The sequence below is a fragment of the Pseudoliparis swirei genome, chromosome 12, assembly GCF_029220125.1.
Source record: "Pseudoliparis swirei isolate HS2019 ecotype Mariana Trench chromosome 12, NWPU_hadal_v1, whole genome shotgun sequence".
Taxonomy (NCBI): domain Eukaryota; kingdom Metazoa; phylum Chordata; class Actinopteri; order Perciformes; family Liparidae; genus Pseudoliparis; species Pseudoliparis swirei.
In genome coordinates this window covers 9,617,934-9,633,754 of record NC_079399.1, presented here as the reverse complement: position 1 = coordinate 9,633,754, position 15,821 = coordinate 9,617,934, and the positions used below count along the sequence as shown (strand labels likewise).

At 43.5% G+C, this 15,821-nt stretch overlaps 1 protein-coding gene across 7 annotated transcripts in view; it reads left to right on the top strand.

Annotated features, from left to right (window-relative positions):
- Nucleotides 1-15,518, top strand: part of sash1a (SAM and SH3 domain containing 1a) — a 150,737-nt gene extending 135,219 nt beyond the window's left edge. For 6 of the 7 annotated variants that reach the window (XM_056427907.1, XM_056427909.1, XM_056427911.1 and 3 more), the window contains 10 exons: nt 635-709; nt 949-1,092; nt 2,407-2,539; nt 3,515-3,684; nt 3,809-4,018; nt 5,818-5,968; nt 6,292-6,420; nt 9,533-10,560; nt 12,263-12,394; nt 12,796-15,518. In XM_056427907.1, the coding sequence (XP_056283882.1) occupies nt 635-709; nt 949-1,092; nt 2,407-2,539; nt 3,515-3,684; nt 3,809-4,018; nt 5,818-5,968; nt 6,292-6,420; nt 9,533-10,560; nt 12,263-12,394; nt 12,796-13,056 (2,433 nt within the window). In that variant the 3' untranslated portion in view covers nt 13,057-15,518. The remainder of the gene's footprint in view (nt 1-634; nt 710-948; nt 1,093-2,406; nt 2,540-3,514; nt 3,685-3,808; nt 4,019-5,817; nt 5,969-6,291; nt 6,421-9,532; nt 10,561-12,262; nt 12,395-12,795) is intronic. The other variant, XM_056427908.1, reaches the window with a different exon arrangement.
- Nucleotides 15,519-15,821: the final 303 nt, after the last annotated feature.

Genomic DNA, 15,821 nt, shown 5'->3' with positions numbered 1-15,821 from the left:
CTCCATATCGTCCTGTCAGCAGAAACAATGTCTTGTCCCTGAAGACGTTTCTGATGAGAATAAAATATCCCCGGCTCAAAGCATCCTATATGTTGTGCATGTTTGCATAACTTGGTATGCAAACATGCACAGGGCTTACCCGGTTTTACATTCTCATAATTAACCACAAGATGTTTTGCATCAGGTTGAAATGCAATGAGTTTACATTCACTTGTACAAGTGCAGTTATTTATTTTTTTATCTTGGCCCCATCAAAAAAGGTTTGATTGTATCCAATAGTCTCCTCCTGGGATTTCCAGCTTTAAAGCATATGAGCCGGCTGCGTGCACTCCACGCTCAATATAACGCCTTAATCTTCTTTCTGTGCCGTAACTTGCAATTTTTTGAGAGGAGCTCATATAAAAGTTTGTGTTACATCATGTCTGTTGGCTGTCCACAGGTCCCATATGACATCATGCCCCCCCCCCCCACATGTATATATACAAACCATATGCCCATGCACATGAATCAAAGTGCTGTCTGCGTTGCGTCGAGCATGAATCATCGTGAGTTGACCCCGCAGTGGGTGTGGATACGGAGCTCCTGTAACGCGGCCGGCTCACTGACTCATTTGACTGTTTCGGTTCCCCCACAGAGAACGTGCAGCTTTGGGGGCTTTGACCTGACCAACCGCTCGCTCCATGTGGTCAACATGGGCTCTGAGGCCAACGTAAGTGCTGGCAGCTTGTGAAATTCGAAGAGGCCGTGAGGAGGACAGCCCGAACTCCTGTCACACTAAATCGCCTTTTTTTTCTCGGGTTTTTTTCTCCTTTTTGTTCTGTGATCTCCACATCCTTTGACTTCTTCCTGTTCCGTCTACCTGGAATCATCCCCATCTTTCTCGTCTCTGTCATCCCCTTCCTCTGTGTCCATTCTTTTCCATTTTGCCTTTCCTTGTTCTAATCACAGAGTAAAGAGCAGGAGGCCATATACAGAGAAGTGGTCAAGTCCCCCACCATGTCTCGGATCTCCCTGGGCAAGAAGGTCAAGTCGGTCAAGGAGACGATGAGGAAACGCATGTCGAAGAAATACAGCAGCTCCTTATCTGAGCAGGTTAGACACAAACGCACACATTGATGCAATTTGTTCTGCTTTATTTGTACACATTTCAGATGGCATTCAGCATTGGGAGGTGTTAGGGCACATGAGGTCTGTATAAACCATCCAGGTTCCAACCAGCACATAAACGGCCCTCAAATCAATAAATGATGCTTTTAATCCGTGACTGTGAGTCAACGGCAACTGTAAAAGAAATACAATCTCCCCATGTTCTGCAATTTATTTTGTAGTGGATGTTTTGCAGTGTGAGCCACAGGCTGTGAGCGGGTGGGATTATTTGTGTTGGTTACTCAATACACATGCAGCGCCAAAGCACGCACACGCATTTGGATCTTTCTCTGCTGTGCTCTCCCTGGGCCCCGCTCGCAGGGCGGAGTGTGTGTGCTTCACGCTGAGCTCACCAAGTGATGCAAGTCTCCCCGAGGCGAGCTCTTAGGAAATGGAGACGTGAAGTGCGAGAGACAGTAATGGCTGTCGCATCTGCATTGGCCTAATTTTTCGGGGCATCCTGTGGATTTACAAGTGGCCTGTCCAGCCCTCCAGTTGGATGTTGCTTAATGTCATGAATGCACAGTCGAACATCTGTCGATCAGGGTGGTTCCAACACTGTGACCCACATATCCATGCATGAGTTATGGAGCCATTGGTTGGGATAGTGCAAAGACAAATTAATTGCCATATGTCAATTTCTCAATCAACCGTGCTCAATCTAAGGACCACCATGCCACCTAGTGGATAACTGCTATATATATAGATATAGATATATATCTATATATATATATTCTCGTTTCATAATTAATGATTTATCCTCAAGTGTTTTTATTCAGTTCTTACAAACAAAATAATGCAAACAAACAAAATAATGCAAAGCAAGTAAAATACCACTTTAAAAGTCCAGTTAAATGTTATCATTATTTGATGCAATTCCTGTATAAATAAGTTGTTAATACAGGCTAGACGGTGAGAGTTCTCGCTTAAGTGTAAACCACGGTGCTATCAATTATGGCGGTTCACTTTGATGTCTTTTTCAGGAAGTTTAGGTGCCTGTATTATATCTTTTTAATTCAATAATCAGTAGAGATTTCCCCCCCAAAACATAACATTCATGTTCACCTGTTTTTTAACTGCAGCCCTTTTCCCCACCCTCTTCACTCATGACCTTCATCTTTTATTTGTTTCCATCGTTCCCCTCTATATGTCAACTTCTAAGCCACAATTTACGCACATTCGTTTATCTCTTGATCCCACAACGTGTATTTTCTCCCTGTGTCCTTTCATAACCAATTTCAATCCGTTCCCGTCTTTCAGTCCAGTCCGGATGGAACCCCTGGATCTCCTCGGTCCCCTCAGCCCGACACCGACTCTCTGGAGAAGCCGAAGCTGAAGGCCGGAGGCTCGGTGGAAAGTCTGCGTAGTTCACTCAGCGGACAGAGTTCAATGAGTAAGATGACGACCGGTGTTTCAGAAAAGAGAGGCCTGCTTTTTCAGACCATTGTTTTCACACGGATACTCGGCAGCATGCAAATCTTTTTATGTTTATTTAGGATGTCTTGGAAAAGGAAAAAAATAACCTCTTTTCTTTCACGAAACGCTGCATTCCATCTATTCTTGGCACATAATTAGGGATGTAGTACAGTCATGTAGTCTTAGGGTGTCGGGACATAATATTGTACAAATATAAGTAAAAAGTTGTAATTTAATGTGTCTCTTAAATTGTCCGCCTGTTTTGAACAATGTTGAACACTAGATGGTGCTCGTAACGCGCCGCTTGCTGGTGTCCTGTTTATTTCAAACAGACATTACTTAACCTTCTAGCACTACATTTATACCAATTATAATTTTTGTGCAGTGACGGCCATGCAGAGCAATTCTCTCTCTCTCGGTCACACCCAGTCCCTGCAGCTGCCTCGTGTTTTGTGATCTCATCGGGTGACCTCTCCAACGCGTTGTTTCCATCACGTCTTTGGGGATAAAATACCCGCCATCGTCTCGAGCTCACAATAAATTAAAGTCTTGGCCGACTTAGTTTTTAGAAGCCGTCGAACATGCTCACAAACACGCAAGCAAACAGCGGAGCGGTCACGATCAGGGAGGATGTCCCGCCTCTCAGATTCCCACATGCGGACATGGTTTCATCAGCTGTCTCTCAGATGCAGAAATAAATGTGTATTAAACTACTCTCAGGTGCTGTAATACGTGTTTTAAGAGCTACAGTTTTCCTCTCACTGCAGACACAAAAATAAGCAAAAATAAGAGTTTGTTGATGAAATATAACCGATATAGTCTTATTGTCTGAATAGTTTACCTTCAACTTAAAATGTAGCCTTGTAAAGCAACTCTATACCTGCATCTTATTATACAGTGACCAGTCATTGTAAAAGCTTATATAAATGTGTGTGTGTGTGTGTGTGTCAAGGTGGTCAGACAGTGAGCACCACTGACTCGTCAGCCAGTAACAGAGAAAGTGTGAAGTCAGAGGATGGCGATGATGAAGAGCTGCCTTACAGAGGGCCGTTCTGTGGCCGCGCCAGAGTCCATACAGACTTCACCCCGAGCCCCTACGATTCGGACTCCCTCAAACTAAAGGTAGAGCACACGAGAATGCGTGGATGGGGACTGGTGTCTATCTCTCTTTTGTTTCCAAGCTAGCCTGAATATTTTTGAGTCAAATATAAATGCCGAAGTTGAGTCGTTCTTTCTGGTTCTCCAGCGCGGCGATGTGATTGACATCATCAGTAAGCCGCCCATGGGGACGTGGATGGGCCTGCTCAACAACAAAGTGGGCACCTTCAAGTTCATCTATGTGGATGTGCTGAGCGAAGAAGAGGAGAAGCCCAAGAGGCCCGTGAGGAGGAGGAGGAAGGGCCGACCACCCAAACCCACATCAGTGGAGGAGCTGCTGGAGCGCATCAACCTCAAAGTACAGTAGTGACGGCGTTGAATTTCAAACATATAGCATCAGTTTTTAGTGGCAGTAAAGTTTAGTGGACTGATTTAGTTTGTTGTTGAAACTTTAAAAACTTCCCCATATTTCAACCTGGGGAATTACACCCGTCTAAATAGGAGAATATCAATTTTAAGAAGGACATTCAAAATATTGTTTGAGCCAAATATCTTCAAAACACATTTGCAGACAAGCGGAGAAAAATATGGTGTCAGCAATTACAGACTGCATAGCTTCAGATGTTTGATCTGACACTGATGCATAAACATTAACACCCACATTCTCACGGCCACGCCCCAACAAACAACTCTCATCTCTCATCAAACCTACACAGAGCTGTGAGCTTGGTATCAGCTCCTCCCACTCAGGCAGCCAGCAGGACTTCCCCAAAGAGAGAAAAAGACTTTGTGGGGTTGTTTTGTTTTTATCTTTGGCCAAGTCGCAACCTAAAGATCCGGAGAGCATTATTGTTGTCAAAGCGCAGGCGTCATGAGCCGTGTGTCTGGGTGTTACAAGTGCATCAGGGAACTCGTGTCCCCTTATTGGTCACCAGCAGATTCCGGGAGTTAGACGAAACAATTTCACAACATTTTTAGAGTTAGCAGTCGTAGTATTTCACTGCATCGATGAAAAGAGAAAGAATATTGGTGACTGTACCTTTGGAAATGATAAGTAACATTTGGTTAAACTGGCAACTCAACATTTGGAAGTTCCCCGTCAGTAACCGTGTGAATCACACCCGTGTAACTTTTGGGCGGGATGGATTCCCTCCCAGATATGTCTTTGTATTTGCACCATGTTTAAGTTTTTTGACAGGCCAACAAGACAAAAGAAACTGCGAGGGAGAGAACCCAGCTGCCTGTGTGTGTTTGTATGTATGTGTGTGTGTGTGTGTGTGTGTGTTGGTGGTCCTTTGTTTAGTCCTGCTTCATCCAGCAGAAATAGAACGGGGACACAGCGGTTTTTTTCTGTGTGGACTCCAGCATTGTAATTGATGGTCTCGCTGGTGACACACAGTCTGTGTATTCGTCCAGCAAAGTGTGTCGGTCACACAAACACGGAGCCCTGCAATATAGAAAAAGTGGAAGCCGTTTTGCGTGTGTTGAATAGCGGCTTCAGCTGACTGCACCGGGCGTGTCTAGCGTTTAACTCCGGCTCCCTCCCAGATAACAAGGTGCTTTGGGTGACTAGCGTGGCTTTTGTTTGTGTTGGTGTGTAAAACGTTGCCTCCTGTGGTTAAGGGAACACTTTGAGATAAGTATCTCCACCTTTTTGGCTCTTGTTGTTACAACTTGACGTTGGCGGGTTTCCCTTTCAAGTCCTGGCAGTTTTGATTGCAGCTTGAACGGCTCGGGATCGTGGCCTCGAACGCCACGCTGTTGCTCGATTGGTTAGGCATTATGGGTAATGCTATTGCAGCTCACTTTTACATGTCTGTCGACAGGACAAAGCTTATGCCATATTAATGGGTGCTGACGGGTGACGTAGTCATAGCTAAATGAGCTCCGGCTTTTAAGTAACGACGTACCATCTAAAAATCCAAATCGCAGTTTAGAGTTCGCTCGACGGATTTAAAAAATACAAAAATTAAATCATGAGCAGATGACAAATGCGTATGTACCCTACTCTTGTTTTTTGCCCTTACCCCACCGATGCGTTTGTACTTAAGGTTTTGCCACTTGTCCAATGACTTTTCCTCAGTCGTCAGACACTCTTTTTATTCGAAGCCCCTCAAAAGAAACTTTAAACTCAGACGTGCCCTTCCTGTCATGCAGGAGCACATGCCCACTTTCCTGTTCAATGGCTACGAGGACCTGGACACCTTTAAGTTGTTGGAAGAGGAGGACCTGGATGAGCTGAACATCAGAGACCCTCAGCACCGAGCGGTGCTGCTCACCGCCGTGGAGCTGCTGCAGGAGTACGACAGTAAGTAGTAACAACGCGTTGGATAACACACGCTCACCAAAACTCCATGGCTGGTTGAAAGATGTATAATGTGTGTTTCTTTGAGGTTTGAAGACCTGGAATTATGATCCTAACCTTGTGTTATTCCCAAACTGTGTTCCCTTTTCCCTAAAGAATATTTGCCAGAACCCATGAATGTGTCCTTGTGTGTTGTGTATCTTGTGTACTTAAACAAGTAGCCAACTCAAAGCAAGCAGCTCTACATGCTTGGAGTTGTTGTTCCTAAGAACTACAGTACTAAATGTCTTAATGTTCCTTGTTTTTGTATCTCCCTGTATTTCCAGGCAGCAGTGATCCAGAGCGCGGCGGCCTGTCGGGCTCCCAGGAGAAGCTGCTGTCTGAAGGTCGGGGCCTGGTGGGAGACTCCCCGCGAGACTCTGGGTGCTACGAGAGCAATGAGAACCTGGAGAATGGTAATGATGGCTTTGCTTAGTCTAGACCACCAAGACCCACGGCTGAGACCTAGTCCTCCTTCGCCCTTTTCCTGTGTGGGTCTGCGCCTCTGCTCCATCTCTTGCCACTTCTGCAACACCTCGCCCATCTCACTCCTCTGGACCAACGCCTTCCAATCCAACCTCTCCTTTTGCTGCCATATCTTCCCCTCAAACCTCACCTGGACCTTCTAGTGTGGGTGCTCCAGAGACTGATACCCCTTATCACCTCATACTCTAAAAACTTCAACTATCCTTTCACACCACTTTCTTCGCCACTCTTTCCATCTTGTAGGCATCACGTGCCAGCAGTGCCAAAGTCCAATTGTTACTGAGGGAGCCAGGTCCAAGACCACTTAGCCTAGTCCTGACCACATTGCTGGGAGCCCAGAGGGAGGGATCCTCCCTTTTGCACTGAACTGTTGTGATGAGAACAAACTCACTGCCCAGTGGTGGACTCAGATTTCCAGCTCTGCGGCCTGTGGATGCGAGAATGGTGAAAGGATACCGGGAGGATGATTATGGGCCCAGAGAGTGTTTCTGTTAAGTGTTTTTTAATCTAGAAAAACAGCCTGCAGAGAAGCATGTCAAGAAATGTTTTTTTTTTGCAGTTCTTTAGGCTGATAAGGATTTTTTTATTATGTTATGCACCAGTCAGGTAACAATCACAGCTGCCATTTGAAATCTCTTGTCCTCATACCATTTCAATGTGTCGCTTTACTTGCGTTTATAGTGACTATATTGCACAACCATATAAGATGTGCCTAGAAAAAGATGTGGAAGAAAATATTTCTTAAAGAGCAGTGCAAAGATTGTAAGAGTTATGATTATAGAAGTTTATTGAAGTGTAATATGTGAGATTTGTCTTTGGTTTATTAACGGCTCTGTCCTCCTGCATACGCCTATGCTTTCTTCCTTCCACACAGCACATGCCTTTTAACAGCTTCATAACTCATAAATCACAGCTTTGTCAAACCCCTTCTTTCTATATCAGTTGGGTTTCAGTGTAACAACTGGGTGTTCCTTTTCTGTGTGTATGTGCCATTCAGGTTTCAACAGTGAAGTGTGCAATCTGCCACAATAGAGATTTTATGTTGTGGAATAAAAGCCACTTCTTTAAAAAAAAAAGGACTCCGGTGCTGCTTGCTTATTTTTTATATTTTGCCTTTTTTTATGTCCGTTTCTCCTTCCATGCCACTAAACGCTGTTCACAAACCAGCTGCATAGCATTTAGTAAACATTGTGCATTTCTTCTTGCAGTTTCAGGGTGCCACAGTTCTCTTTCCTGGAAAAACTCATAACACATTAAAATAGTTCTGTATAGCAACGGATATTTTTAAACATGTATACGTCTAGAAAATGGATAAAAGAAAACTTTATTTAAATGTACATGAAAGTAATTCAAAACCTTACAAACTCCTTTTGGGGATAAAGTGTCACTGTAGAGCCCTGAATGAATGCTCTTGTAATGAAATGACCTTCCTTAACATGCGTGTGACTGGTCAGTTTCCTTATTGTAATTATTCCTCTTCAACTTTCACTCATTTCTACGTGCATGCGTGTATCCATTTACTATCACTCTTTTCTTAATATAAAATATTAATTGATTTTATAACCATGTTTAGCAGTTTGGTTAAATTAATTTTTTACAGTCTACCTACTGTTATTATATTTCAGCGTATGAAACGCATCATAGTAAATGCTGATGTTGCTATACTATCCATGATTGCATCAGCGAAACAAAAGTCCCTGGCAAAATAATTTGTTATGTTGTTTTATTGGACAGTCAGCATATGTGATTCTCCTGATTTTAAACGTTTCCCCATTACAGCCCTTGTTTTTGGCCCCTTGTTACGTAACGTTTAGTTTACCTAGACACACCCATTGTTTATATCGATCTATTACTAAACTAGAATGGGCACTCGGTAGAGCGCATACCTTCGCATATCACAAGATTGGGCATTGAATTATGAACATTTTGGCATTAGTTGCATGCCAACTGGATAAAAATTGACCGTGCTTTACCTTTCCTTGACCTTGACCGTTGACCAGATTCATCCCAAAATCTAATCAAATGGTCCCCGGATAATAACCAATCATCCCACCAAATTTCATGCGATTCAAGAAGATGTTGACCTTTTCATGACCTTGACCTTTGACCCGATCGATCCCAAAATCTAATCAAATGGTCCCCGGATAATAACCAATCATCCCACCAAATTTCATGCGATTCGGTTTAAAACTTTTTTTGTTATGCGAATAACACGCATACAAATAAATAAATAAATACACGGCGATCAAAACATAACCTTCCGCATTTTCAATGCAAAGGTAATAATCAGTGTACAACTTAATTGTTACCTGTTTATTACATAACTATTACCTCACCATGGTATTACCGAGCTGTGATTTATAGTTGCTGGCAACTTAAGGGGGGCATTTCTGAGAATCATTAAGATACTTTACAAGATTCCATTCTACCAAACATTTTTCTTTCATCCCACCTTTTAAACTCCTTGGCCAGCCACACTATGTGGCACCCATCCATTCATCCATCCATAGCTCTGTAAGCCAGAGGGTAGATGGTAAGTTGCTTGTGTTCCAGGTTTCTGAATTACCCGTCCAAATATCTTTATTTTGGAAATTTCTGCTATGCCAACAACAAATAGGCCAGTTACGTCATGAGTCAAACAGCTTGATCTTATCCCATTGGTACTGAACCCCTTCTTTCTAAACATTACTCTGCTTTTCACTGTTGTTTACAGATGGGCTATAAACAAAATGGATATATGACACTTGTATGAGTAGTTTTTCTAAATGACTTCTGTGTTAAAAATAATTGGTGTTGTGAACATGTTTTCCATTTCCAGTAAACATACATACATGATCACCACCATAAATAAAGGGAAATAGTGTGGACATGAGGCAGAAATATACAGTATTGCTAAGTAATATTCAGTTTATTAATATGGATTTGATTTTTGAAGGTTAATATGAATCCGAGTTGAAGGTTTTAACAAGTTGTAAACATTTAAATGTAATGTAAAAATGACGTGTCGTTACTAAAAAAAGGATACATGTCTTCATTCTGCAGGTAAAAGCAGAAAGGCTTCGCGGTCCAGTCGTTCTTCAGCAGGCCTCCAGTCTCCCGACTACCCCACACTGCCCATGACCCTTTCAACCGAGGCTCTGCAGCAGAACGGCAAGAACCAGCGCACAAAGTTCCCAAAGAGCTTCTTCGTCAAACCTTCAGTGAAGGGCTTCAGCCTTCTCGGTCTGCGCAAAACCCAAAGACGGTCCCCCGTTCTATCCAGTCGCAGCTGTGAGGACCTGGATGGACCCCCACAGCCCACTGAACCGTGGAAACGCTGCCACTCTCTGGGAGACCTGCACTGGGAGCAGGCCTATGAGCAGAAGAATCTCGGTGTGGAGCTTAAACTCAGCAAGGAAGGACCCAAATCGGACAGCAGTAGTCCCACCAAGGTCTGTGGAGATGTTGGTTGCCCACCTCAGAATGTAACTCCAGCAGTCAGCCCAAAAGGGAGGGCCAGCAGACCACCCGTGCCCTCCCTGTTGCCTCTCCGCCCCTCTTGTCATACCACCCAGCCTTCCAACCCTCCAGAGCTCCTCTCCATTCCTTCAAGTCCCCCTGATTGTAGTGCGAGTGCGGAGAGGGTGATCCGGAGTCACTCCAAAAAGCCTCCAGTCCCGCCTCCTGTTCCTGCCAAGAAGTCAAAGGGAAGACTAGCCAACGGCCTGCGTCAACCCCCCCTCTCCCTGCCTTCCTCGCCATCACCTATTGCCTCTCCCACCCACTCCCTCCCCCGTTCTCATCCCAGCAGCCCTATAATTCGCAGTCCCATCTACGGTGCCCCGGCACTGCCTGCCAAGAACCCGAGCAACCCCACCAGCCCCTGCGCCACCTCACCCGCCTCGTCCATAAGCGAGGAGTCCGGCTCTCCGCCGGCAGTGCAGCCTCCGTGGTTCTCAGATCGGGGGGGCAGGGTGGCTGTTGCCAGGAAGGTCTCCCATGCCAAGATGAGTCCCGACCTGCTGACCCTCCTGGAACAACGGCTGGAGGCCGAGGGCATCGATCTTACGGAGGAGCCCTACTCTGACAAGGTTAGCAAAAATCCAAACGCAAGAACAATCTCCTCATAATTTAGATCACAGACAATATTTTGCATGCCTATAGGTCACAAAGATGCTGGCAATATGACATTCCCTCAGTAATTCATTATTCTGAAATTGTTATACACAACTTTCATAATATCTTGTGCAGATAATTAAAATAATCACACACACACCAAGGTATCTTGATGAGTTGAGGTGAGGAATTCTATTAACAACGCTATCGTAGCTGATGCATAACAAAATGATGGTCCTAATTCCATGGTTATGTGAAAATGGGGCTCCAAAACACTCCTGGGCTATTCTGGTCTGGCGTCAGGCTCTTTTAGCCGAGCATCATTTGATAATTTGACTGCAGCTTGGAATTACTAAGGCAAACACCAGCGTTTTGCTTTGGAAGTCAATTAGTTTAAAAATAGACACCAATGGAGTCTAAAGTTTGTGGGTTTTCTATGTGCAAAAGCCTTTTTGTATTTTGTATGCGAGTGAGTGGTTGTGTGTGTATTCACAAGAGGCCTTGGACTCACTCTCACTATGATGCGGTTCAGACTGTTACGTTTATGGGCTCAATCTCACTGAAGGCAGACAGGGTTATAAAACCCTCTGCCACTTGCTAGACCCCAGGCTGGGCCCCTTTAACATGGTGGAGCCCCCGATGGTGTCAGGAAAACAACGAGCACAGAGAGATGAAGTGAGAAATAATGCTCTAGACACATAGGAGCTCTGCTAGAGTCCTGTTAGTCAGAAGTGGGTTGGCAGGGACATGAGAGGCGCACCGCTAATGTCGGGTGTGATGCGAGAAGTCGTTGGTACCGGAGGGCATACAGTTTAAAAAACTGATTTCTGTACCCGTACATATATTTTTTTAAAGAGTATAGATGATAGATTGGCTTATTGCCATCAAATATCAGTACATTTTTAGAAGAAACTGAAATGTTTACCAATTTAAGTGTTTCCATAGAGTTTAGCATCTTAAACAATCGCGTAATAAAAGTATCTTGGTTTGTAACTTTGATCCACTGCTTCATAAGGTATGTGTTGGTATAAATTAAAACAACTGCAGATTTCTGGGTTAAAAAATACATGTTGATATTCTTGAAACTAAGCTATCAAAAAAGATACCGAATCTAAGATATCAATCATATCATATTGGCACAGATATTTTTAAGAACAATATCCAGCTCGAGACATATGTCAAGAGACGAGACGATCTCACTCCTGTACATCTTGAAGCGTGTTCGTTGTTGGGCATCTGCCCCCCCGTCTAATCCGGGCCATTAGAAAGTGTGTGTCGTACATCGGTGACCTGCTCTCCATCAGTCTGTCCAGAGGGATCACTTCTTCTCTCCACCCAGCCTTTGATCCCCATCACCTGAGTTTAATTAATAGCGTCTTCATCTATGCGTTTCATATTCCTCTGACTCCTTTTAGAATTGAGCTCATTACCTTGCCAGAAGATGTTCTTAAGAGAAGTAATTTGACGCCATTAGCCTGCTTCATACATTCATTCATGAACAAGCAGATCTGTCTTCATGATGACTGTAATAAACCAAAATGATCATAATGACTGTAATAGCACTGGCTATCTATCCACTGCCTTCTGATGCTCACATACTCTCTTCATTGATGATGTTGAAATGTGTTCCTCTTACAGTCGAGTCACATCTCATGTCTCCCATCTCTTCTCCTCCAGCATGGCCGGTGTGGAATCCCGCAGCCGCTTGTGCAGCGTTACTCTGAAGACCTGGAGCAGCCGGGCAAGGACGTGGCCTCCACCATGGACCAGCTCCGCGTCAAAGAGCTGCGGAAACAACACCGCATGGCTGTAAGGCAACGACACCGAGATTCATGACCACTTCATATCAATGGCGATGATGTTGGAGCAGATAAATGCTTAGTTAGGCTCTGCTAGAGAGTCACAATGCATGCTGGGGGAAACAGGCCCGTTGTGAGACAGTAATCTCCTAATCTGCATTGTGCGTGCTTAAATATCTAACAAGCTCAGTGAATGTGGTGGTGCACTTTCAGAAGGGAATTGTTTATGCATTATTGTTGTAAGCCGGCTAAAACTGTAGACGTCATTAAGTCTATCTCTTCCCTAAAACTTTAAATGTGTGTGTAAAACTGGGTGTTTCTACGCCACAAATCCCTGTGTCCGTGCCGCAGTGTGACTTCTTCGTAATAGCCGCCTTAACGAATGCCTCTTCGTCCCATTTCGTCCCTCAGATTCCTTCCGGAGGTTTGACAGAGATGTGCCGAAAGCCTCTGCCCTCATGCAACATCAACACGGTCTCCGATTGGCTCACCTCCATCGGCCTGCCAATGTACGCCTCATCTCTGGCGGCGGCAGGAGTCGACACGCTGAGCCGCGCGGCCTTGTTGACGGAGAGCGGCGCGTGGGAAGCGGGCGTGCGGGACGAGAAACACGCCCGCCGGCTGGTCAGCGAGGCGCGATTGGTCGGCTCGCACAGAGCGGCGCAGTCCTAACCATGTGGGTGGAGCCGTGTACAATAACAGGTGTCGGCTCACAGGTCAGCACCGTCTCATTTAAACTTGGTCAGTTGGTGGCCAAAGACTAATTGGCCACGGGAATCGAGGATCACCCGAGTGACCACAGCACCGCAGTACTTCCTGTCTCGCATGTGTCAAAAGACTTCAAGTGAGCCTCCCTGCTCTCTGACTTTCTCCCTTTCTTTCGTTTTAAATGTTTACGGCACTGAGGAGTTTCTCCTAACAGCCAAGACAAGATATCAAATGCCTTTTAAAAACAAAAAACAAAAAAAAAGACTGTAGACTCACTGTGGGATGGCTCCCATTCTGAAGACACCCCCAACGTCTTGGAATCAAGACTTTGATCTGCCTTGAAGGACGATAGCACACTCTTTTGTAAGATGGATGGTTTTTTAATAGAGAAAGGACAGTTTACTTCCTGCATATTTCATAAGTGCTTCATTTTCATCTTTTGTGGCGAGGCAACATTATCCGTGGGTCTTTAAGGAAGTAGCTCGGCCAAATTGATTTACTGCGTATTAAGAGTTTCATTCCCACTCATGGGTTCATGATGACATCATTCACTTCATATCTGGACTTTTAATCAACTCAATACATACAACAAACTATGAGGAATTGGTGGTTTTAAGATGGTTTATTTTGTATAATGTTTCTGTATTATAGCATTATTCATTTATTCATTTTTAAATGATTTATCTGTCAACATGTATGTTTGCCTTCTGAATGTTGCTGCCTTATTCTGAGGCCAGCTCTGTCATTTCTAAGCGGAAACGGCTGACGTCACACCTTTTTATATTTCATATGATACCGTTTGTCCTAGTTCACTGCATATATTGGCTGCACACCCTGCGTCGATATTAATACAAGTCCTATAGAAAGCTCTGTTTCACTCGAGTAATAACAATCAGCTTTCACAGAAACAAAACATTCCCAGTGTATCCAAGCACATTTTTAAGTTGCCTTACCATGACGAATGAATAGCTTAATCAAATACAACATATGTATATTATGGGGCTGAACTGTGCTAAATATATTATGGGGCTGAACTGTGCTAAAGGTGCAAGCCTGTTTTGTTCTGAATGTGTCTGAGAAATAATTGAGATTTTTAAATATGTACACAAAGACTCAGCCGGCTCATTTCAAGCGTACACATGGACAGTGAAGCGCAGACGCACCACGGTGTGTTCAACGTTCAACACACTCCGCGTACATTTTCCATGCAGAGGGTTGCAGGACAAAGGAGGAGAACATCTGGCCTGTCGTATCTGGAATTGATAGGACTGTCTACACTTTGGTTATAGTTGGCTTGAGGAATTAAGATTTATAGCTGAATTATAAGATGTTTGGGGCTTTTTCAACACATTATACTGGAGCTGTATAATCGATGTCGGGTTGAAATTCTTAATTGGACTTTTCTCAAACACACTGAGGACTGATGGTAGGAACAGGTGTATCAGGTGAAAAGCTGACCTCAGCATACAGAATGACACAAAATAGTAAATCAGGGAAACACTGCGTCGGGTCAGCCTGTTACAAAAACGTTGGGCTGAAAAATGAAGAAAAGAAACCGCAAACAGCCAGAAAGTCATCGCTCTGTCATTAGCGCACTCTGCATGAAAAGAAGCCGCCGTATGTATTTTCCCCCCTCTTATGTCTAACAGTAGACTTCTATCTTTCATAGTCAGAACTGAACTAAAGACTAATAAATACCATGGTGTTCATATTAAAAAAAAGTTTACCCAAGTGTTATTGCTCAAATTAGAAGATCTTTTTTTGTTGTTGCAGTGGGCACTCGATAGGTAGATGTTTGATGCCTTTTCTCTCTTCAATCAAAAGTGGTGCTCGGAGAAAGCGATGGTGTAAAGAATAAAAATACTGACACTGTAAATGCACTTTAGAGGGTGAATCTAGCTGTTTTATGGGCAGAATTGGCTACATTTTGTTCACGGGTCCATACATGGACATTTGTTGTCAGGTATTGTAAAGGGTTTCGGTGGGTTTTGCTGGTATTTTATTATAGTATTGAGTTCCCAATGCCAAGTATGACAACCATTCACGGGTTAAACTGTTCCAGTTACTCCCAGTTTGTTTTTGCAGTCTTAAAAATATATATATATATTAATTACATATATGAAATGGTTCGCAGAAGTTGCACATTTTGTATATGTAATTGATATTTAAATAACTTATTTTGCTTTTTTTCATATAAATTGTAATTAGCTGTACTATATGAATAGCAATACCTTCCTGCATAATGCATATTGCTTTAGCCAGTGAGGAACTACAGTATGTATTGTAAAATATGTGTACAAATTATTTTATTTGGTTTTCATCTGCCTAATGATTGTCCATACAGATTTGCTTGTGTATTGAAACATCAAAAGTAATGTCCATAACTATGTCATTCTGAAATATAATAAAAACTGTTTCTTGCCATACACTGGTCTTCTGATTCTCACTCTACATACAGTATACCCCCACACACACACGAACGAACACACACACACACACACACACACACTACAATAATGGAAAAGCATGGGCATGCCCTTGTGTCTGTGACATTGGCCTGAAATAATAACTCAGACTTGAACCTGCCAAACATATTCTTATTCTTAGCCTTGTTAAGTTATTATTAATATTCTACAGCTTGGTCAAAAGTAAAGAATAAGATAGACGACAACTCTGACCTTATTTGTATGCGTTTACTGATGTATATCTAGATAACAACACTGTACTGA